The 25,335-nt window shown below is 41.0% G+C and overlaps 1 protein-coding gene across 1 annotated transcript in view; it reads left to right on the forward strand.

The window, feature by feature from the left end:
- LOC126049517 (cytosolic phospholipase A2 epsilon-like) overlaps positions 1–25,335 on the forward strand; it is a 42,557-nt gene that overhangs the window by 6,072 nt on the left and 11,150 nt on the right. The window contains exons 4-15 of the mRNA XM_049826008.1: positions 5,993–6,068; positions 16,120–16,256; positions 17,061–17,189; positions 17,875–17,915; positions 18,487–18,529; positions 18,953–19,016; positions 19,953–20,122; positions 20,247–20,336; positions 21,119–21,156; positions 22,394–22,529; positions 24,032–24,168; positions 24,488–24,713. Coding sequence (XP_049681965.1) covers positions 5,993–6,068; positions 16,120–16,256; positions 17,061–17,189; positions 17,875–17,915; positions 18,487–18,529; positions 18,953–19,016; positions 19,953–20,122; positions 20,247–20,336; positions 21,119–21,156; positions 22,394–22,529; positions 24,032–24,168; positions 24,488–24,713 — 1,287 coding nt within the window. The remainder of the gene's footprint in view (positions 1–5,992; positions 6,069–16,119; positions 16,257–17,060; positions 17,190–17,874; positions 17,916–18,486; positions 18,530–18,952; positions 19,017–19,952; positions 20,123–20,246; positions 20,337–21,118; positions 21,157–22,393; positions 22,530–24,031; positions 24,169–24,487; positions 24,714–25,335) is intronic.

Raw genomic sequence — 25,335 nt, forward strand, 5'->3', positions numbered from 1 at the left:
ACATAAAATGATCCTGTGGCCATAAACCCATGCATATAGGGGCTATGGGACCCTTTCCACAGCTTTAATTCATTGTTCTTGTCATAATTTCTCCTTATCAAACGAACCTCTGAAAGTTCTGTTTGCTATCCATAGGTGTTTAACTACTAAGATGTTCTCAGACACCCTTTGTTTGCCTCCTGCCTTTTGAATAGATTTTCTCTCCTCTGTAATAAAGCTTGGCAGAAAATTGGCATTAAAGGCACAGACTTGTGCAAGCTGGCCAATTCCTGCCTCTTACTGGCATTGGGTTTCCTGGGCAGCTTTCAGTAATGCGCTTGATTTTTTGCAAGCCATAACTTGCCATCTGCAACAGAAGGATAATCCTTACAAGAACAAGTAAACAGGTGCAAAGCTTTCCTTAATGCTAATGCTCAAATATTTGCCCAAGTACTTGCTTCAATTTGAGAGGACTTTGGGTAGCTGTGTGATCAACTGACTAGTTACTGGATTGGGTTTAGGAAAACATGCCCAGGGGCTGCACATGGAATTTAGCTGTGTTGCCTACCTACAGTGTAAATCCAAGTATGCCCCACTGCTAAATTTTCAGGAAAACGTAACAACTTTGTGAAACCTCTTTCATATTTTAAAATGGATAGGAGCATCAAGACAACATCTCTTTAGCTATTTCAGGGAGTCCTGAGTTGACAGTTTGTCTTCTAGCACCCTACACATGAATACAGGAAAGGTGAAACATACTAAAAGAAGATCATAAATAGCTGTGAGTAAGGTAGCCCATAATTACATTAAATCTAGAAAATTTATCACTGGATATTATTTGTTAGTGCATTGCCTTATAGAGAATAATTTGTTATTTCCAAAATGGAAAAAAAAACTAATGGTATTTTCCTTGGCAAATTATCAGCTTAAAAAATAGTTGTTGGCTCATCATCTGTGAATGCACTAAAAACTTATAAACAGTAATGCAAACAGCAAGAAACTAGTAAGCATAATCTCAGCTCAAGATTAGTAGTATTAACACAGGACTGGGAGGCTCACCAAAGTATTCTGCTGGACACAAAATCTGAAACCAGAGAAGAACTAGGAGAATTTTAATCAGTTTTTGATTTATGCAAGTGATACACATAAAATGATGTACATTCCTTAACAGTTTGCTGCAAAACTAGAAAAAGCCACGACGTTATCAAGCGCCCTGTCTCCCTTCCCTCTTAAAAAAAGTATCTGTGATTGAAGTGTGTCATGTAAGGTTACCTTTTTCAGGGGTAACAATGAGCCTTTAAGGAAGGCTGTTCTCTGACCATCACACTGTCATTGCAGCGATAAGTTCAGAGGTTCAGGGTACACAGATTTATCTTTATTAGAGGGGACTGCAAGAGGATTTGCTCACCTCTGTACTGTGGATTCTCAAACTTTAGTAACACTTTCCTTATTCTAGGTATCAGGAGTTACTCCTGGCTTAATATGGAATGCAAATTTTGTGCTGAAACTGGCTGTTTATGATAATTAGTCACTCATGGATAGTTGTTTGCATTACCAACTCCCTGAACTAACCATTTTTTTAATGGAATACAAGTGATAATCAGCAGCAGCAACACACTTGCTTTTTAGTTTATTAGCGTTGTTCAATGTCTTATTGCAATGAAATGATGACTAGAGGGAAAAGTTGTTTAGTTGCATGACTTCCATTGATGGCACCAGGGACTTAAGCTTCGGTTATAAGAAGATGTTATTTTGCTCTTTGAATTTTCTGGAGTAGGTTTCATGTCTGGAATTTGGCCACCAGAAAAGCATTATATGAAGTAATTTTTCATTAACTGCCTCCTCTAAGGAGGATAAGTCTCCTTTTCATTTGTCTCAGAGATTTGCTTTATAGTTAATAGTTCCCTTAATAGTTAGCAGTTCTCTTCAAAAGCATTGGTGTCTCAAATGATGATGTTGATCACTGAATATTGTTCCTCCTTTGATGCCCAAGGAGAGGATGAAAATGTTTTCTAGAACAGATTGGTTTTTCTTCTGAAGGACTTTGATTTGCACAATATGGCCATCTGAGTGTTACACTGAGAGAAAGCGAGAGGGGTTCAGAGTACAGATTGGTTCTGAGTGCTGTGAAAACCCTTTCCTAACTGGTAAAAATGTTGAGAATATGGAGACAAAACTAGCATTTTCATTATTCCTTTGAATTTAAAGTCATCATTACTCTTGGGGACAGGCTAATACCAGCAGGGATTTTGCTAGGAAACCATGCTGACCCAATGAATAGACCCAGGGAGCAAGGCTTAGGCTAAGGGAAGCTCAGCCATGACTTGCCTGGCTGCATGTTCTCTGCCACCAAACACACTTACTGAATGCATCTCTCAGGTTCACATCACTAGCTCTTTCCTCTGTTCTTAATTCCTTGAGTGTCTTTTTCCATTCTTTCTCTTGTGTCTTTGTTCCATGACTGAATGCTGGGTGTGCTCTGGCTGACATAGCCTGTATCTCACAGGACTCAGTTTTCTCAGGCAATACAGTGAGATTTTTCTCCTGGTACACAGAGTTCCCATGTACAGCTCACTGGCTTTTCTCTTACACAGCCCCTGCTCAGAGCTCTCCTCCTGGAGGTGAGAAATAATTCTTGCTTCTCATTCAATCAAATTTCTAATCTGTACATTATGGCTGATTGGGTACTCTCCCCTATTGTTCCCTTGGCAAGCTCTTCAAATTTAACTAAACTCCTGCTTTTTACACCAAGACATCTTCATGTGGCACCAAATATCCCCATCCACTTTCTCACCATGATTCCACATGAAATTAGGTGTTTGAACCCTTGCGTAACCTTTGACGCTATCTAATCTGTGTAGCATCTTGCTGTTCTTCGTGGAAACCATACATGGGTATGTTCTATTGTTTCAGGGTTTGTGTTTTTTTTTCCTTCCTAATACAGCCCTCCCATACTCTAAGTCTCTTATCAGTTTGTCTTCATTTGCATGCAAAGTATGAGGTTCTTGTGATACATTCTTCACATAACCTGTACTCTAGTCTGCTGCAATGGCACTCGGGAATGAGCGCACAGCCAGTGGCTTGGTGTAAACGTGTCTTTGCAGAACCCACGCTTGTTTCTCTTTCTGTCACTCTACCTCTTAAAAAGTCACGGTAGTTCATGCACATCTCTGACAATCTTTAAAAATACATGTTCCAAAGTGCTGGCTGAAGGACTGATGCCATTAAAGAAGGCTAAGAGAGCACCAACACTAAATGTGATTCCTTTAACTCTTTCCTTTATTTCCCCTGAGATATGCCTGCTGAAGTTTTTATGTTTCTCTAATTTAAGTACTATTTTTGACAAAGGTATACAAACAAATGAACACACCCAATGAGTGTTTGTTCTTTAAGAACAAAACAGGTTGAGGTAAGAAGACATGGAGTTATTCTTTGGCGATGAAAAAAGAATGGTCTAACAATAATGGTTGAAACAATAATGTGGAGCTGGCTCAGCCCAGATCCTGATAATGCTGAGATCTTGGCTCCCCTGTTTGGAACAAACAGCCCTATAAAATATCCTGTGCCCTACATATGATTTTAAGCAACAGTGATTAACTTCCTATTTAGTTTTGGAATACACCCACCCAGAAGCCAAGATCTTCTACTCCTTATAGCCTGATAAAGAGAATGCGTTTGTTCAGCACGTAACAGCCGTCTTGTTATGGGTGTGCTGCTGCTTTACCTCACAGCAAAAAGTATTAGCGTTTTAACTAGTCCACTTACTGAAAATATTTTGACATTATGATTCCTGATTATAAGCTTGAGCTCATGGGAAAAGCTTTATGGTTAACTGGTTAACTTTTATTTTAATATGCCTTTAAATTACCCAGCATTTTCTGAAAAACTCATTCTTGCCATTTCATTGGATAATTTTATAGCTTGAGAATTACTGCAATTTTTTTGCAAATTCCTTTTATGACCTTCATGTCTGTCTTCCTCATAGAGATGGGAGGTTAAGCTAGATTTTGTCATGATGAATTCCCCGTGGTTCAATGCTTTACACACTTCAGCTGATGTACTGTCTTGTCTCACTGATTTCCTATACTTTGACCTTTTCAGCAGTCTTTGACTTTTGTCACAGTAGCAGCACCTGTGAACGTGCTTTCTCTTATTTCACTCCAGAGTTTCTCCCTGTTATTTTAATTGATGTTTCTCAGAAAATAGATAACATTGCCTAATTATTTCATCACCTTCCACCAGCACTCCTCCATTTTCACTTCAGATAATCTTTTCAAACTTTTAGTCACTACCTTTCACAACAGCTTCTTACTTTGGCCGCCTTTTGTTGTTGTTGTTATTGTTGTTTTGTGAGGTGACTTTAGTAAGAATTACTGATCTATTTGCCTTCTGCCATTACCTCAACTCCTCCCTGAACTCTTCCTGAATATGAGTGACTACCATCAGGCCTCCACATCACTGAAGTGGCCCCTATTGCTTGACCCTGATACATACTATGCCTTCAGTATTATTTGGCTGAATATCTTTTTGCAAATCTACAAGTGTCATCATAATTGGTTTGGTCATTTTATAATTTCCACAGACCCTTGCTATTAGAACTGCAAACTAACACTTCCCTATTCCCAAATCTACCTCATTTTAATGCTATAACATTTTGGTTTTATTGATACTTTACTCAGAATTCCTTCAAAAAATAATTATTATTCCATAACCTTAATCTCTCAAGGTCACTTTTTAATATATATGTTATACTATTTATATCTTCTCCTCTCATTGGAGGTAGCCAATACAGAATCTGCTGATAACATCTTTGTATGCAGTCAGCCCTCAGGTTTTGACAGACTTTGAAAGAGTTTTTTCTTTCTTGTGCAGACCCTTCTCCTCTGGCATTCACTGCAGTCTTGCTGTGTTACCCCAACTATCTAATAAGACCTGTTCCTATTATAATCACACATCAGCTTGGGAATTATTACTCAATATAGTCTGAAATTTCTGAAATTCTTCCTTTTCTTCTGCTTCTATTCCTAAACTATGATACAGGTAGTCATCCGCGGTGCTGATTCACCCTTTTCATTCAGTCTCTTGTGTACAACCATGGTGCAACTCTCTTTCCTTTCTATAAATTTCAGCTATTTTGACAAATCTTCCACAAATGTTCCCACAGTCAGGGAATCCAGACAGCTATCTGTGCTGCAGCCATAGCAAGCTTTGCCCATTTTCTGCATCTTTCTGCTGGTACCCTAGTTGCTCTAGCTGCTGCTGCTGGACATGATGGACATGTTCTCTGAAGATGTAAAAATCCCTAAAGCACATGTGATTGTCAAAACTTTTACAGACCTGGCTGGTGAAGCCTAGCATCTTCAACAAGGAATTGGAGATAGCCTTCTTTGAGATGGATTGTAGTCAAAACCATGTACTTTGTTATACTACTCCATGTCTATCAATCAGCTAACCACATTGGGTAAGGAAAACTTCTGTTCCCACAAAGTAAGCTAGGAATGTTTGTCCAAAGCTGTGTATTGCCCTCGTGGCCTGAGACATTCCCTAAGGTGCTAATGCTAATCCTTAGACACCCTTCCATCATGAAAATGATTCTTTTAAAAACAAGTGAGAAAACCTAAAAAGGTCCTTTTTTTTTTCAACCAAAATTGGAGCATTTCTGATTTGTGATTCACCGAATTTTGTGTTATCATATTGGATGCTGATGACTACATGTATGATTTAATGTAGCTGGCTAACTGAACTTTCTCAGCTTATTTACCTCCTATCTCCACTTTCCTATTCATCCTCTCCTTCCACACATTCTGTTTGTATGCTTCGGTGACTGCAGACTTTAGGGGCTGATTAGGTTTGTGTAAAAAGTGCATTTTGTTGCCTATTGTATTTTTGCTGTGATGCCAACTGGAAGAGATGGCTTCAGCAGAACCTGGGTTCCTTTCAGTGTTTGGTTATCATTACAATAAATACATGTATCCCAAACTTTAAAGCACATCTCCTTTGTTATTTTTTTCAGCAGGAGGAAATGTCACCTTACTCCCTGCTCACTGTAAGAATCATAAAGTTGAGAAATGCTCATCAGGCAGATTTTTGTAAGTACCAGATTTTCTTACTGACATTATACAGTTCTAAAATTACTGGATCCGCCCCTGCTTGTGCTAGCCACTGCACAAATGCAAAACACACAAATCATACGAGCTAAGAAATCACAATCAAAGCCAATGTCTGCCACAGAGTATCTATTTACAATTTCAAAGGTTCTCTGTTGTTTGGGGTTTAAGAATTCAGCAACAGGTCAATGCCAGGTAGGAAGTGACTAAATCTTTAAGACTTTCATCAGTCAGCAAAGCACAGACAAGTTGGCTATTTCAGAGGTGTGAAAATATCCTAACACCAGTTTTAATACCAAGGTGTTCATATCTCATGTCTATAACAAATACATAGACTACAAGGCTGAAATCTTTACACATCAGTTGCCCATAATTCTTTGCTCTAAAGAGCCCTACTGCATCTCAGAAGTTCAGTGAGATGTATAGTGTACATACCCTGAGCCAGCCATGTTGTTATGGATGTTTCTGACTCTTGCCCCCCACTGAAAGTTGTGTAACCGAAATCTTTTGGGGACTGTAGTACATGGTATATTAGAGCTTACATGCAAAGTGTTCTGAAAATGTGTGGCATTTGGCCAGCCCTTACCTGGTGCTCCACTTCTACAGAGGTTTTTCTCTGGAGAATTTTCTCCTGCCATTCCTACATGTGCCTCATGAATTTGGCAGGTCAGTAATAACCACAGTTTTGCATATTCCTTTACTATACTGTTCTTCTTCCTTTCACTGTGCGTTTTCTTTCCTTTTTGGGAGATTGTGATGAAGTTCACTAGTACCACAGCATCTCCACTACCCAACGTTTCACATAACATGTTACCCCTCTCCTCTGTCTTCCCACTTTTTAATATTTTTAGTACATCTAGAGAATCCATCAAAGTGAAAAGTCATTTACAATTGCTGTTTACACAGACCAAGAGGCAATCCTTTAGCTATGGTACTCCAAAATGTGGTGGCTTAGGTGTAGTTACCAAAGTTATCGGAGGAAATGGCTGTACACTGCATGTCAAGGACTCTCAGATTGTCTTGATACACTACCTGAAGTTAGAAACTCAGACAATGATGGGCACAACATTTCCAAAGATAAAAGATGAGGTGCCCCACACTGCCAGTGAAGCAGCAAGCTCCGCTCCAGATTACTTTGGCCAGGAAAACCTAACAGGTTTTGCTTCAGAATGCTACTTTGGACTAGACTCCTCGCTAGCGGACAAGCAGCTCTAAAGATCCATCTTTCTGTGAGCCAGTAAGTCATCAGACAGACTTTGAGGAAGGCTAAGGACGTGGCAGGATATCTTCTTGTTTTCTCCATGTAAGCATTCCTTGACTTCCACTGGATAATTCAGAGATGGCAACATTTTCACCCCAAATGCTACCATTTGTTTTTATCTTCATCTTCTGATGGAACAATAATCTACAAAGAAAATTCCTCAATCACCTTTTTGTATTCCAATCACTTTGGTGCTTCAAGAACATAGATGTCTCCATTGTCAATTTTCCAACCAAATGGAGAGAAGTGTTTAGTTCACATGTTCTGTAATACTGGGTTGCAGACAATAGAAGAAATATCATAGGATAGCAAAGAAGGTCAAATTAATTTCTATTCTTTTTCACAGCTGTGAAACACTGCACATACGTGCAAGACCTTACCTTCATTCCTTTGAAGTGCTGATTTAATTTCTTTTACTATCACCTTTGATCTAGAATGGAAATTGAATGACAAGATAAGAATCATGATTCACCGGCTTAGGCAAAGGGATTGCACAAAGTAAAATGATGCTGCATTCTCAGAAAATAGTGTTACTGTTATGATCTTGTCCTCCATCCTGAGGACAGTGGGATTTTAGAAGAATTCTTCCATAATGAGATGCAGACATTTGGAAAATTCCCATTGTCACCAAAATGTACATTTCTGGAGTAGGGACCAAGATATGTGGGCTCAGTTTTTAGCTCTGCCAACAGACTTGTGTGAGTTTAGGCAAGTGACCCAAACACTCTGTGCCTCTGTTGCCCCATCTATAAAACATGGATAACAGAATATCTTCTTCCACACATTTTCTCTCTTGTCTATTTAGATGATGTGCTTATTTTGAAAGGAGTTGTCTCTTACTATGTGTAGAGGGATCCTAATTTAAGAAGCGAGGTAAGTTCTGGAAACAGTGAGAAGTGTCTTCAGATTCTTTTGTTAGTTACCAGTAAACAAGATTTGGGGACCAGTAGGTGAAGAAAAGGATGTCTTTCTCTCCTTTCTGTTAGTAATTCCCCAGGTACATTGTGACTTTGGGCCTGTTTCTTAAGGATGTCATACCATAATAGAGCACAGTAAACCACCATGCCATTGAACAAGGAAGATAAAATATTTAATAGCTCTGTTGACTGACCAGCAACCTGCCTGTGCTCTCAAAGAAGCTGGTCTCCCAGGAAAAACAGTGTGATACCAAGTGATTTAAATACTTCATTACTATGCAAAAAGGTATCTTGTAATTTTTAAGTGCTTGATTTTGCACTGATACCAATGTCCTTTTAGCTTAATGTTTTGGTTTTGACACTTGAAAGTATTTGAAGTATCAGAAAACTAGAATAGTTACACATGCTAACGTGTGCTGATGACAATTAGAAAATTATGTTTACCTAGCCTTGTCTCAGCAATATGATCTTTTCCCCTGAAAATGGATTGTAAGCAGCTGATACAGGTGCAGCTGATACAGATGCTATCTGACTAAGATATTGGTGGAAGGCTGACAATTTTTGTGATAACATATTTCAGATTTCCCTAGATTTTCATCTTCCAAGTATCAAATCCAGGAAGAAGCCACCTTTCCAACCAAGTGCAGCAGCTTCTATGACTTGCTTTTTGTGCCCACATGCTGGCTTCCCATCTTTTCTAAGCATGTGGTTATCTGCTCGCTTGAGTTTCTGTTCACCTCCACTTGGCTAAAACATGCTCCATTTCCCTGATTTTCAATCCATTTGTTGCAAGTGCAGTCACACCAGGTCCTTTGGCCATTAGAGTCCTTATTTTTTTCCCTGACTTACTTGCCAAATCCTGGCTTCAGTGAATGGCGCTTTCTATATACTTCCACTGACATTCCTCACTATTGAGTGCACCCAGCTTCCCTTGGCTGTTTTTTAAACATGTACCTCAAGACCTGTGGGATGTGTGTTTTGCAAGACTGGGATGGAGTCCCAGCTTATCCTGAAATCTGATGTTACACCTTTGCCTGTAGACAACACTTGCTGGTGGAGCTTGCCAATAATTGCATAAGTTTTCACACAAAGAAAAAAATTAAAAGAAAAAGAAAGCACCCTGCTCCTCCTCAATGGATCAATTAGCCCTTTTCTTACAGTCGCTCCACCACTTTTGCGGGCTCCTCTATACTTAGATAATGTTCAACTCTGACATCTGCTTCATACTTCATACAACTGGTTTCTGTCTTATCGTATGCAAATGCTCTTGGCAGACCTGAGCTAATTAGTTTTCACTGTGTTTCTAACTGAACCTTATGCCAATTCGTAATCATGGGTCAGACTCAAACACACATTTCTGGCACTCCCTGATCTCACTGTGGGCACTAGAGAGGCGGGCGCCCAGATAAAATCACTTACACTCATCCTGCTGCTCTGCAGGCGCCGGGTGTCATCGCTAGGCTCCAACACCCGTATGCAGTTAGGCTGGGGAGGCGGTGGGCATGCTAGAAAGGAAGTTTATTGGGCTTTTACAGTCTGGCACCTACTTTGCGGTGGTGTTCCCCTCCTCAGTCCGAGACTGCAGACAGCTTTGGGTAAAAGAATGACTTGTTTGGTCATTGGTGTGTTCATTTGCTCCTCTTCAGCTGGAGATTAGTGCCAGAGGCTTTTACAAAAGCTCGTGTTTCCTGACTCTGTTAATGGTGTCAGTTGTCTTAGAGAATTCCCTATGTGTAGAAGGAATTTCTGGTCAGGATGAGGTGGCGGGGAAAATGGTGTATTAGCTCCTTTCCTTGCTTCTAACACCCTTTCCAGTTACTCTGTTTCCCAAAAGGATGAGAAAGGAGCCAGGTGATGGGAGAGGATGACCATGGTGGCACAGGCTTTCCAACATCTTCCAGGTGCTCTCCTTCAATAAATGAGTTATTGGGTGGCTACACAGAGCCGCACCAAGTTCCCAGCCTGGCCCACCTTTACTATCATTAGCGTTTACTTGCTGTTTGATTGCAGCCCCTAAAGCCCACAGCCAGCGCTGACACCCTTACCCCAATCCCATGGACAAACAGATGATCAGTGAGGGGATCTGGCACACCTGAAGCCCAAGCACAGAGAGAGGGGAATTGCCCTGAGGCACCGAGAGTGGAAGCAGACCTCTCCCAGGTCCTCAGGCAATGCTGGTGACACAGACCCGCAGCGATGTGGCCGTCCCTGCTACAATTTAGTACAATATGAAAGAGCGAAACTCTCTTGGACTCCACTGGGTCTTGCATAACGCTGAAGACCTGAGTAAAGAGGTCTCTGTGACAGAGTGCTCTCTGAAACCCTGGCAGCCTACGCAGGTACCAGTTGACACCACGTACCAAGAGCTGACCTTTGCTACTGGAGAGCATTTGGGCTTGTTAATGCATCAGGGGTGAAGAGGGCAGGTGTCAGGTCTGGTTGACCTGGGTGTTTGCAACACTCTGCCTGGACTGCAGAGGTGAATTTGAGCTGTGTGTCCCAGTGAGAATTTACTTGGAATGAATTTCAGGCTGACAGGTGCTTTCATCCCAGAAAGAGTAACTTCTCTGATAGGTGTTGTTCTGCCAGTTCAAGAGGCTGTAGGTAGGGGGATCCCTGGGTTGCAGCTGCCAGAGCTGCAGTAGGACAAGGCAAAACCTTAGGGGGGTTGAAATGTGACTGTGCTTATCAGGTATATTCTCTAACTATAGAAATCGGGTGCATGTGGAAGCGGTCTTGGCTGTGGAAGGAAACCTGTTGGTCTTAGCTGGGAGGTCAGAACAATAATGCCTCTCCCTTTGCCCTTCCTTTTGTTGTTGGATTTTCCTTTTGGTTTTCATCTTTGTGTGAAGAAAGACCTTGCATATTTATCAAAGAGGAGCTCAGAGCTCCTCTCCCAGCTTATGAAATTATTTTATGGAAGCTCTTAATTTATCCATTTAAAGAAATAAGTCAGTTCTGGGGCAATACACCTGGAGTTTTTGCAAATCAGAGCAGTTCTCCAGAGATATCAGGGGTTATTTTTGCCATGGAAAATAAATTCAATCAAATTAGTGAGAATACACTTAGTGTAGGTGATACTTACAGCCCTGCCCCAAGGATGCAAGTGGTGCCAGCGGTTCAGGAGGTAGAGGTGACCTAGGGTGTGAAAGCTTTGCTCTGTGACTGCAGCAGGTACTGCAGCCAATGAATCTGTGCTCCAGGGAGCAAATCCTACTTTGCCACAAAACTTAAATGGCTGGACTGGGTGGAGGGGTCATTCACACATTCCTGGTATAGGATATCACTGATTAAGTACAGTAGATCTATGAGCTTTTGTTATTTCCATAAGCAAGCTACAGAGAGTAATATTACGCTTACAGATGAGTGTTGCATGTGGATTCTTGTAGAGGACTGAGTTCAGTTCAAATCAGCTCTCAGACAGGCAGCAGTTGGAGGTAACTTCTTAATATTGTTTGCATCATACTATGCTGGTGAGGGAAAATGTCCCTGGAGACCACGTCTATTGATTGAGAAAATGGGAGTGGCTCTCCTCCTCCTTTTAGGTGAACTGTAGTAAACTAGGATTCAAGGAGAACCTGTCTGTGCAGGTGGAGAGGAATTCACTAGGAGAAAATTATTTCTTTTTTTTGGTGTTATGAAATGCAGTAACAGGACAGATGAGTTTTATAGTTTACGTTCATTGTTCTTACGAGACTAGTTTTTCTTGTATGCTTGGGTTTTCAGTGCTGTAATTTTCTTCTTTCTTGTGATGGAGATGAATGCTTTTAGAACGTGATGGTTCATTTCAGGATCATGTCACAGGACTGTACTCTCACAGAGCAGCAAATAGCTGGCTGCAGTTCTGAACTTTTCCATTCAGTCCTAAATTTTTAGCCTATCTTTAGCTTGAAGACAGAGATAAGAAACAGTCCCACCAACACACAAATGCAATTGAATCTAAAGTTAAAAATTGGAAAAGGATAGCAGGGTCACTTAGTGCTTACTTCCAAAGAGACTGTGAGTTCAGATGTCTCAGCATCCACATGGGGTGACTTTATGTCATCAGGGAATGAAGTTGCAACACGTGCACTGAAGTAAGGGCCTGGCATGGCATGAAATTGTTAATGATGCCCCGCTATTGCATTAAAATTGGAGCATGAAGAAAATGCAAATACAATTTCTCCCAGGTAGCAATGAATAAACCGGAAGATTTTCAGTAGGTCTCTTGTATGCTTTTTTGGGGGATGAGAGGGAGCAAAAAAAGCTGGTTAGTTATTCCAAGTGCTCCCATGTAATGAGGGTATCATAGTCTTCATAGTATTCAGCAGACATCCAAATACCTGTTACTTTTTATTTGTCCCACTGTTCACCTCACAGCTTAGCCTGGCTTCAAGTGAACTGCTACTTCTACAGAAATACATAAGCTCAGTTAGAGTCACAGCATGGGGAATAGCTGATACTGTCTGTACAATTCAAGGAAAATAGAGAAAATCACAGGAATTTTATGGGAAACAATAACCTCTGCCCATCAGTGGGGACTGTAGATGAATTGCGGCAAAACCACATATGATATATTCCCCTTTCTCCATGGGAGGAAGATGTGCTTTGTCCTAGTGGTTTCACCTCACCTCATCTTCAAGGCCAAATTTGCACTCAGTAGTTACTAACAATTATATGTAATTTGTCTGTGACCAGCTAGCCTTGATATTGCAGAATCACACAGAGTGGCTGAGGTGTGAAGACACCTCTGGAGATCATCCAGTCCAGTCCCCTGCTCAAAGCAGGGTCAGCTACAGCAGGTTGCTCAGAGCCATGTCCAGTTGGGTTTTGAACATCTCCAAGGATAGAGACTTCACAACCTCCTTTGGGCAACCTGTGCTAGTCTTTGATCACCCTCATGGTAAAAAAAAAAAAAAAAAAAAAAAAAAAAAAAAAAAAAAACCAACTTCATGTTTAAATGGGATTTCCTGTGTTTTGGTTTGTGTCTATTGCCTCTTACCTTTCACTGGGCACTACTGAGAAGAGTCTGACACTGACTTCTTTGTTTCCCTCTCCCCTGCTCCCAATCAGGTATTGATATGCATTGATAGATCCCCCTGAGCATTCTCTACTCCAGGGTGAAAAGTCCCAGCTCCCTCACTTTCTCCCCATATGGCAGATGCTCCAATCCCATCTTCTTTGTGGATTTTTTCTAGGCTCACTCAAGTACACCCTTAACTCTCTTGTACTGGGGAACCCAGAAATGTGGCCTTGCCAGTGCTGAGTCGAGAGGAAGGATCACCGTCCACCTCCTAATACAGCCCAGGAGGCTGCTGGCCTTGTTTCCCACAAGGGCACATTGTTGGCTCGTGTTTAACCTGGTGTCCACCAAAATGCACAGGTCTTTCTCTGCAGAGCTGCTTTTCCCGCTGGCCAGCACCCAGCCTGTCCTGGTGCATGGGATTATTCCTCCTCATGTGTAGGACTTAGCATTTCCCTTGCTGAACTTCACGAGGCTCCTGTCAGCCCAGTTCTCTAGCCTGTCCAGGTCCCTCTGAATGGCAGAACAGACGTCTGGTGTGTCAACCACTCCTCCAAGTTTTGTACCACCTGCAAACTTGCTGAAGGTGTGTTCTGTTCCACCACCCACATTGTTAATAAAAAGATGTTAAACAGCATTGGGCCCCAGTATCAGCCCCTGAGGTACACCACTAGTAACTGGCCTCCATCCTGGACTTTGTGCTGCTGATCACAATCCTTTGAGCCTGGCAGTTCAGCCAGTTGTTTCTACCTCACTGTCCATTTATCTAGCCTGTACTTCATCAGTTTGACAAAGAATTGTCAATAGCTTATTTTCAGTAAGTATTTGTGAAAGCAACACACATATGGAAAAATAATTTTAGAAAGTAGCCTCATGAAAATGTTTTGTCAAAGAAAACACTCCAGAAAATCAGTAAATTCCAGATGAAACAGTAACAAAAGACATTCATTCATGCTTGGCTCAGGGTTTTAGCACTGCCAGCTTTCTCAGTTCTATCACAAATCTTGTTTTATACACTGTGTAGTTGAAAGCTGGAATTTTAAAAAGAATAGAGCATTTTGGTTTTCATTAAGAATCAAAAAGGAAAAGAACTGGCCTTTGCAACTACAGCAAAAATACAGAAATGTGTCGTTCCTGTACCCTGCCATGGCCAGAAACCAAAAAGGAGAGAAATTACGTCTCAGATCAGTTTAACATTTCTGAATTATGTCCCATCTCAGCCACTTTGGTGATTTTGGGGACACTGGACTCGTGTTTTTGTAACACTTGAGATTGGCAATGATAAGTGTGTTAATGAAAGGTGGGATGGTCTAGACCGCCTGAAGCCACATTTGGTTCTTTGCTTTTGTACAGGCTTCCTATGTGCTCTTGAGAAACTATAGATACCAGCAATACTACTCATCAGGACAAGTATGTCATAGCTCAGCCAGCTGTCAGACAGCACAGTGAGGGGAAATATTTCAGTTATCAAATAGATGGGTAATCCCAGCCCTCCTGTACATTGTAAATTGAATATTACACTGGTAATCACCAAAGTCAATACGTTATCCTGTCACTTCAATTATGTAAAAATCTGAGATGCTGAAATGTTGTCTGTGGAAATAATTTCAAAGACAGAAAGGCAACCTACATCCTTTATGAGGGAAAAGTCCCGGCAGTGTCAAGAAGTTCCTTCAGATTCAGCGTGAAGAGTTACCTGGTACTATCCCTGCTTTACAGGCATCGTCCTCTGGGGATGTCCCAGTCACAGAGCCTCTGGATTTCAGGCAACACTTTATATTTAGGCAAAATCTCCCAAAGCAATGTATCTGATACCATGAGCAAAAACACCAGGATGAACTTTTTTAATCTTGAGGAACTGACTCAAGACCTGTGCCGTGCTCACAGATAGTAAATTTTGTCTCTCTGCTTATGAAGTAGTTACCTCTATTGACTGCCATGGGACCAGACTTCTCCCCTTCTCCTTTTTTCTCACCAAAGCCTGTGTTTATACAACAGGATGGATCAGCCCTTCCAGCTGCCGCTGGAAAAGTTCCTGTCCAAGGTCTGGGAATCAGTTTGGTGTTTGCTTGGTTCATGCTCTATAGGAAATGATACCTTATAGTAAGTGCAGGCTTACTCCCTTCATCCACAAGATCCAAATTCTTTCTGCTGCTTTGTTTTTCATGGGAAGAGATGTGGAGTAGGAAATAGCTTCCAGGTCTTTTAGGCATCAGCAAACACTGGGAAAAGGCTCCAGCTACCTATTGACCTCCTGAAAAAGCAACTGTACTGCTGGTAGGCCTCTTCCTTCCTACCCCACCTAAGGACACAATGCTCTAGGTAGCTGGAATAATTAATTTTCCATCGTGAAGCATTAATAACCAGGTATGCCAGATATTTATTGTCTCAATCAGACTCAGACCTGATTCTTTTAAGATTTCTCACAAAGTTAAATTGACAAAAGACAATTTATACCCAATCTATCTCAGGGTCTGAAGCTCACTCTCTGCTGCATGGGTTGCAGTTTCTCCTCCCACCAAATTTGCAGAGAGCTGAAAAAATGTTGATAAGAAGCAATATAAGACTCCTGGCTATACATGTTATTCTATCCACTGGCTAGGCCTGTATTTTTTTTTAAATGTGTAGGATTGTGCACAGTTATTTGCATACGCTGCTTATTAAAAACAGTGTTGTGATGAGCAACAAATTAATTTTATCCAGCTGTGTGATTTCTATCCTCCTGGTTTGGCCAATATATATCAGAAAGAACTGGCCATCTCTCATCCATGTTCAAGCTACAGAGCGTTTAAATGCCTCCACTTCTCGTGACATGATTCAACCACCAGATATTTTGTGCCTATGTTTCTGTAGTAAGCCAATCTGATTGCTACGTGAGCCTCTGGTTGCCAACTGCTTCAGATGAAAAATTTCACACCAAAACCATCAAAGACTGCAGAAATCCTGTGTGGAATGAAACTTTCTACTTCCGGATACAGAGAAAAGTCAAGGTACACAAACCAAAAACTCTCTTCTTCATCTCATCTCTATGCACCTTCTTTCAGTTTAGCCCAGAACAGGATGTCATGTCTTCTAATGCCTATCCGAATTTACTTAAAATTCCCCTAGCAAGCTGGAGCAAAACAATTTTGGCTTTTGCTGGAATCCACTTCTCTCCTAACAGATAGTTATTATTTCTATATCAGTAATATGAGTCTGACCTCCTTGTAGAAGGCTGACTGGACCAATGACAGAGTGACAACACAGAGAAACTATGAAGTGAAAATATAAAGCAACACTATAACAGAAAAACACATCTTTTCCCTGAGAGGGCATATCAATGCCAGGAAGCTGCTAAATCCTAGTATGATTAAGATCTTTACTCAGTTTGCTGCTGATAATTACACTACACTCAAATACCTATGAACAGGTGGCTGAAAGTGGAAAGCCCAAGGATGTAGAAAGGTAGTTATTGATATGAAGTGACCTCTATTGCCCCTGTTGATAAGGGACAATATACGACTTCTGGCTATCCACATTGCTTCCTAAAAAGATTGCATTTTTTTGTGAGAGCTACTTAAAAGCATAAAAGGTGACCCAAGAGAAATCTCAGTTCAGCCTTAACTGATAAGATTAGAAGTTGTTTCTTATAAAGCAGATTACACTCATTTTCTTACTCTTCCTTGTGACACTTCATCATCAATACTTTTATATTTCCTCTCTGTAAAGCAGGTGCTGAACCTGGAAGAGCTGCAAAATGTCATGCTTCTTCAGTACATGATAATGAATTGGACATTTTTAATTTCTTTTCCCAGAATATTCTGGAAATTACTGTTTCTGATGATGACATCATTCATGATGATGACCATGCAATTGTGCTTTTTGACGTAGCTAAAATCCCCCTTGGGGAAAGAGTGTTTATGGCACTCCCACTAAATCCACAGGTAAGAGCTCAGTCAGACATTTAGTACATCTTGATGTCCATTCTCTTCCCTCTAGTTAAAGAGGTGTTCTGTCTCTTCTGTCTTTTACCACCAGGATCAGCTTGGTGGTAAAAACGTAACAAAATTTATGAAAATCTTGGAAACTGTACACCAGTGACAAAATAGATGGCTGTCTCAAATTCCTGTTGGTTTCCTCTGGCAGACATCATGGCCAAATTCCCAAGCCCCAGAGTACATGTAATTTGAGGCAAGCTTTGCACTTTTAATAATCTGACAGAAGATGACAGAGTTTATCTAATACTCACAAAGATTGTAAAAAGAAAGACAATACAAGGACAGGAAAATGGCTTGTTTCCACAATATTTTACTGAACACTAAGTCTTAGCATATCGTGTTCAGCACATGGAAGCTGGCAAGGAAGAAAGTGTGAAAAATAAAGGTTTACTAGGGAGACTTGTAAGGACCAAACACCCTTTGTTCTGCTAGTACAATTGAGATCTTCTTTTCCTTGGGGAAGAAAAAGCTGCTTCTGTCCTCTAATGCTGACAGTAGCAAGCACGAAACAGAATATTGTTACTTATTAAAGCATAAAGGAAACTGTGCTTCCAAAAATGAAGGTCACTTTGCAAACCTCTGTACATGCTAATAGAGACTGCTTCATTTTTTTCCTTTCTTTTATTTTCAGAGGAGGGAGGAGCTGGAAGTTGAGTTTGTATTGGAGAGCATGTGAGTAAAACCCTATTATTACAGGAGCAGCAGCTTGGAGTGGTGCATCAGTGCAGGGAAACCTTCTGTACACCCAGTATCATCTTAATAGCCAGATTCACCCTTTTTCCAAACTTAATGTGTGCATCAGCAAATAATTGTAAGAAAGGAAAATGCCATGATGTGGAGAATGAGTTCAGAATTTTAATTCTGTGACTTTCTCTTACAATTTATATATTACATACATAGTTCAGAGTTGGTTTTCTGGGGCTGGTAAATCCCACTGCAGTAACTGTAGATTTTCTGGAGAGCATTCTCTGGGCAGCTCATGGCTGAGGAGAATGTCGCTACCCAATCTGTGACATATCTGTGCTATTAAGGCTGTTACAAACGCTTTCCAGGTGCCTTATTGCAATTGAATCATTTCTGCTAGGTAGTTATGTGGCATTTAGTGAAAAGGGAGCACACTTCCAGAAACAACAGGAAGGAGCAAAAAAAAAAACAAAACTGAGAGAAAAATGTGTCCTGTTCAGGACAGTATCCAGATATTATATTGTTTATAAAATACGTATTATTTGTTCTTGTTTTCTAGCCGGAGTCCTCCTGAAACCATCATCACAAATGGGGCAATAGTGGTAAAATATCATTTGCTCTGTTCTCTTGTGTCCTTTCCCAGATCTTTCCTTACCTTAGCTGACTATGATGGCAGTGAGCGAAACATTGCAAGTCTTCATTCTTTAGTGACACTTTTTCTCTTAGGAGCTTTATCTTTGAGGAGGCCAGCATGATCTTAAAGGAGCCTTCAGAATGCTATTATCTTCCTCGGTTTTGTCTGCATCCATTGAAAATTACAATGTGCTTAGCATAGCACCATCTTCCCGCATGACAATGATGTTAATTCTCACTTTCACTGGATCTGGCAGAAGTCTCCAACACAGCTGGCCCCCACATTCAAGCAATGACCCTTGCTACAATGACCTTTCCAACATCTGCCAGCACTGGTGGTGAGATGTCTGGAAGAGTAATCTAATTCTCTGTCCCCATCACATCTGTTCTAGTGTCGTGAAGTAGCCTGCTTGGAAGTTCACTTGGACAGAAGGATGAAGAAGAAGCATTTTTCAGGTAAGCTTATGAATTCTTTAACTGAGTATTAGTGATTTTACCCTCTCTAACAATGCCTAGAAATTGCATCATCCAAATATTAAGGCTTTAGTTGACCACATCTAAGGCGATTTGTAAAAACTTTGCAGTAGGGAATGCCACCAGTTCTGCAGCAGGTGTAGGTTCAGGCTTCTGACTTCACAGGGAGCCCTGTGCCAGACTAGAAACAACATCAGATGCTTGTACAGAAGGTATCTAAACCCCAGGCTGAGATCCTGAAAACCTCTGCTGTAGTACTGCTAACCCCTGAAGAAGCTTACTTCCTTAGGTGTCATAGTCCATGGCCGTAACTTTCCTCAGGATCTCTGACAGTTCAACTTCTGCATATGCACAGAAACACCTCATTTTTTGCAGGGGTTAGCCACTCAGCAGCTGGCTCCTGCCTGACCCTGATCAACATCCAGAATCTAGAAGTTCCTCTGCCCACATCCCCTGAGGGGCTGGATCTGGTAGGCAATCTCAGAGCATGCGTAACACACACCAGCAGGATTAGCTGATCTCTTGAAATAAATAGGGTCATCTGCTGCAGAGTCAGATCTTATTTTAGGGGACTGAGAACTTTTCTTGCTCATTATTTGGCCTGGGATGAGGATGATTTACAATGCAAAGTACCTGGTTGCGTTCACTGTGTCATGATGCAACAGCAATAGAAATGCAGCAGTCTAAAATTCAGTGCTATTCACATCACACTCCCATCCAGCTTCTTGCTCAGCCCATTATACAGATACAACCACCTGTAATGTTTGGGTCTTGGATGACTTTCAGAAGACAGCTTTCTAAATCAAAAGGAAAAGGAGAAGGGGTTTGTTTAAAACTACTTTTGTTTCTTTTTTTCCCTTTCTCTCTTTTCTGCAATTAGAAGTAACTTTTTGTGTGCATTTTATCTCATTGGTTTAGAGAATGAGCTAACGTTTACAGTGAGAGGATCCTTTGAAGAAACCCAGAGAGTTTCAGTTGGCTGTGACTCCGGCTCCCCAGTCCCAGATCCCACTTTCTTCCACTATGCCAAATACAAGCAACCTTCCCTGGATGTTTCACTCACAAAGAAGAGGAAGCTTCCCACCTTTGTACGTTACCCTAGAATATGGTAGACAACACAGACAGTCCTATGATCTGACCTTTACGTGTGAGTAAGCAGCAAGAGGAGAATATTTCTGTCTTAACCAAAAAGTACTCTGTGCTCCTTTTCAGTGTGCTTGCGTGTCATGCGGAGCAAGAAGAAGAGTCCCTCTGACTCTCCCTCTCAAGTCGCTCCCCTCTGAGCAGGAAGTAGTAGGTGAGGTAAGTGTCTGCTTTTAAAATTGTTGCTTTTAAAAGCTTTTCAAGCTTTTGCTTTTTAAAATTGCTGCTGGTTCCCAGGAAGCAGAAACTGAAGAGCACCTCTCTTTATACAGAGCCAGTTGTTTTCTAACCTCCCTTGAATCTAGGGTGATGCATAATGAAGTAAATTATTTGGAGCAAAATAAAATGGGAAATCCAGGGGAGAAGGAGGAAGAAGAAAAATGTCTAAGCTGTTGCTCATGCTCCTTCTATTGTCCATGTCCTTGGCCAGGCTGGAGGTCACTGGGTGCCACAGGGACAGGGGGGTGAGGCTGCAGCCTGGCACACTGCCATGGGAGGAAAACCCGTGCCACAGTTAAGGGTGCTTAGCCTCTTTGGCTTCCCCTTGTATCTCACATTGTTTTGTGAGAGGCTTTACTTTCAAGACCCGTGTTTAATGGTGGTCCCTTCCAGGGAAGTGAGGTGTAGCACTGAAGCTCTTCTGCTATTTATTTGTGTAGCTAAGGAGTACCAGCGCAAGCTACACCTGAGTTTCACAGCAGAGAGAAGATGCAGACTATAAATGATAATACCAAAGCCTTAATTTATTAAATTGCTGCACATCTCTGGATACTAATGAAACATTGAGAGGACAGTCTCTCTCTTGATCTCAGTTCACCGGGGTTCAGAGCTTTCTAGGTATAATGATGACCCAAAAGAGCTATGTCTCATTCTGAGTGGGGGAAAAGGACTGTTCTAAACAATATATCAATATTGGTAATTTTACCTTTTTAAAATTTCAGCACAGAAAATTTGATTTGCGCTTTAAGGTGAAAAAATGGTAAGATACCTTATTTATCTTCCTTCTGTGTCTTTCCCCTTGGTTCTTTGAATTTGGATAGTTGTCAATCAAGTTCCAATCCCTTTGTTGCAGCCTGCATCCTGAATGCTGGCTTATCCTCCTTTCAGACTACAAAATAAAATGGACTTGGTACACAATATGGAGATTTTCAGCGGCCCTGAGTTTATGTAATGGGACTATACAGTGAGTTAAGAAAAGGTTTTATAAAGAACACACCAATTTTCTATTGATATTTTGCTGCAATCAAAATAATGTGCTAAGGGCCACTGTAGACACTCTTTGATACACTGTTGACACTCTTTGTAAGTCTGCAACTTATTGCCAAATGCAGATTTTCAATAAAAGCAGCATTTCAAAACTAATTGAAAGAAATCTTTCTATTTCCCAAGGTCAGAGGAAAAAACTAAAAGACCAAAGTCAGCATGCCTGGCCATTCTAGGATATGAAGAAATTGAAGTAATAAATGTGCCTGTATTTATTTTTTTAATGTCTCCTCAAAGAGATAAATGCAAATTAACTCAATCATGTGATTGCTTATTTCTAAACCAAGGAAACACATTGTGTATTTTGAGATATGGTTAAGGCCTTAGTAAAATATGTAAGATGAATATGTTACATTATGTAACATATTGTAAGGGAAGTCCTCTTCCCTTACAAAAGCAGATGCATCTTCTGTCATGCTGTAAATATGCTATGAGACATACATGCTGTTCACAGCTCTCATTTAAAAACTTCTTCCTTACCACATCCAAGAAAGATTTTCATAGCAGCTTCCAACCTGCAACTGTAGTGCTTATAAATATCCATAAATGACTATATACACCCCCAAAAAACCCCATCTGAACACAAAAGTCCACAACTTCAGTCCACGATTCACAGGTATCAGTGGAAGTTTGTGCGACTTCTAAAAAGCCACTTTTAAAACACCGCCCTCTGCAGGCTTTTGGGTTTATGTTTCAAAGGGAACAATTCTGTTACTTGTAGCTATGTTTAATTTCAGGCATCTTTGGCAAGGAGAAAAAAAAAAAACCAAAACCTCTTAGTTCGAAGGAAGATGTACTGTTGTTCTCCAGGAGCAAACTAAAACATTTCATCTCTTCCTGCTTTGCTTTATATAGACCTGATGGTGAAGGCATGTCTATTTATGAAGCAGAAGCAATTAAAATTCTGAATCAGACTATAAACGTGATGTGAGATACCTGATCTTCTGTTCCAGCCAGGACGACCTAGACATACGCCTGGGCTTTGACCTGTGTGCCCAGGAACAGGATTTCATTCACAAGAGGAAGAAGGTGGTTGCAGCTGCTCTGAAGGACATTCTCCAGCTGGAGGAGGACTTGCAGGATGATGAGGTATCTGAGGCATAATTATTCTCTATTTTCTCCACAGCTGAGTGTCAAAATTTGTGTTCAACTCCCATTTTCCTGGAAAGAGTGTAAAGTTTCATGTGCAAGCTATGGCTGACTTCTTTCCTCTGTTCTAGGGAAGAAATGGGTACTCACAGGAAACATTAATAGAAAACCTGTAGCCCTGTTGCTACAGGACATAGCTTTGTGTTCAGTAGCAGTTGAAACAATAATGCAGAGAAGGACTAGGTGCTCTCAGCACCAAAGCCAAAGCTTCTTTTAGGCCCCACAGTCATCTCAACCAGACCTAAACCATTGATTCAGCACTTCTTTCCCTCACAGTTGAGACTGGACTTTATTTTGCTGTGCCTTTTGTGTTGGCATTTAGGCTCCCATTGTGTGAGCACAGCATGCTGCCAGTCTGACTTCATCATCTTCTGCAGCTAGAGTGTGTGCTTGCTTGGCAAATGGGAACGATACCAGAGGGTCTAAGGCAGGGAAAAATCAGGTTTCTCTTTTTTAATTATACTTCCACAACTGCAGTGTGAAGCCTCAACTCAGATGCAGAGATGACAGATTTTCCTCAGTTTGCCCTAAACTGAGCTCAGCAGGTTTTTTGCACAGCTAAACTTTTCACACACAAGACCTTGCCTTTAAATGCCAGCACTGAGCCGTGGGCCATTTCCTTCCCCTCAGATGTAGAGGCAGCCGTACTTCCCAGCAGAAAAATCTCCCTAGAGTCTCCTGATTTACACAAGAGATTAATTCACCCCAATGCATGGTAGCTATCTTTACTGTTAACAGAGCCAATTCATATTTACAGATTAATCCTTCCTCTGAGACTACCAGACCCTGGATTTCTCTGTCATCACAGACAGAAGTAATTGCAGCTAACTTGCATACCTAGTATTGTATGTATATATCTGGTAGGTGGAGTGAGCATGGTTTCTCTTTCCCTCTAGCAACTGTAAAAGGGGATGGTGTCACCCCTCTCAGGGGTCCTGAACTGGTCTGTGCTCTTAAACCCACCAGTCATGATACATCTACTATGGCCTGTGAAATAACTATACAATAGTAGAAACTGGCTTTAGCAAATTTCAGTAACAGAGAGGTAATTACTACTCACTGGGAAACTGTGAGACAGCACCTATATTTTCTGGTCTATTGCATCTGGTAAAAATCTGGTTCAGATGGCAGGAGGTACCATTCACTCTAGCTTTTTGCTTGTCTGTGTTATTGGTTTTGCAATAGAGCACTGAAAACGTGATGTCTGAGATGATGGATTTTCATGTCCTAACGCACAGCTGCTTGGCAGAGGAAACATGAAGTATTCCTTACTTCTTCTATGCCCCATTATTAATTCAGATTTTAATTCTCCTTGCAGACCGGTGGCATGCAGGATCTTTATTATTATTTATCAGTACTGTAACTTTCTCTTATCTAGTCAAAGATGTCTTCCTCCCTTTTCAGACCATGTCACTAAATGCATGCATTTTGGGATTGAACAGGTACCTGTGGTGGCAATCATGACAACAGGTGGTGGAACCAGAGCTCTGACGGCCATGTATGCTCACCTTCTCAGTGTGCAGGAGCTGAATGTCTTGGACTGTGTCTCATATATCACTGGTTTATCCGGCACAACATGGTAAGACCAACGTAAGCAGCCTTCATAGGAATTTTCTGTATGTGACGTTAAGAAGTGATGTGAAGAATTGTATCATCTTTACTATCAAGAAAGGGCTTTCTTTCCTGCTGCTGCTTTTTCTTTTTTACTTCAGTGGGTATTTCTCCACATTTGGAATTAATTCAGTCTTGATTAAATACACAGATGGTACCACACACATATGTGGTTTTTCATGTGACTCAAGGCATGATACACAAACCTCCGTAACTTCCCAAAGCTCTGCTTCAGAACTCACACTTTTCCGTCTGTTTTTTTGTTGGTTTTTGTTGGTTTTTTTTAGGACCATGTCAAACTTGTATGAAGATCCTGACTGGTCCCAAAAGGATCTTAAGGAAACACTCAAAGATGTCCGAAAGCATGTGCTCAAAAATAAGTTCTTTACTTGTTTTGCCCCCGATCGCCTGAAATACTACTTGAAAGAGTTGTGCCAGAGGAAACAGGAAGGACATCAAATATGTTTCACAGATCTATGGGGACTCATCATTGAAACCATGTTACATGAAAAGGTACAATAGCAGCACCCTTCTCCTCAGATTTGAATATTTAGTGAATATAGCAGAGAGGGCAGACAGTAGATCAAAAAATAGTTGAGACTGGAAGGGACCTCTGGAGGTTGTCTTGTCCAACAGCCCTGTTCAAGCAGCATAAGCTAGAGCCGGCTGCCCTGAACCATGGGCTTTTGAATATCTCCACAGGTGAAGACTCCGCAACTTCTCTGGGCAACATATGCCAGTGTTTGACCATCCTTATGGAAAAGGAGTTTTTTTGCTTGCTTGTTTGTTTGTTTGTTTTTTCAGATAGATGCCTAAAGCATGTGCCTTGGCAGTATAATTATTTGTGTTTATTGGCTGTATTATGCAGATCTTAGCATCATACCTGGTGCAGAAAGGGTGGGAATAAAGAAAAATAATGGGAAACTTATAGTATTAACAACTTCAAAGCTAATTGGCATGTAAATATTGAAATGAAAATCCTGCTGTTCTTTTAAAATTGCTGCACAGTGTGACAAGGCAAAGAAAAATCACAAACCTAAAGACAGTATCTCTGAGTTGTTACAGGATTACGTCACCCTGTAAACATTTCCACCAAAAGGCAATGTTCAGGCTCTATTTTAGTATTTGTGAGTAT

The sequence above is a fragment of the Accipiter gentilis genome, chromosome 22 (genome assembly GCF_929443795.1).
Source record: "Accipiter gentilis chromosome 22, bAccGen1.1, whole genome shotgun sequence".
Classification (NCBI taxonomy): domain Eukaryota; kingdom Metazoa; phylum Chordata; class Aves; order Accipitriformes; family Accipitridae; genus Astur; species Astur gentilis.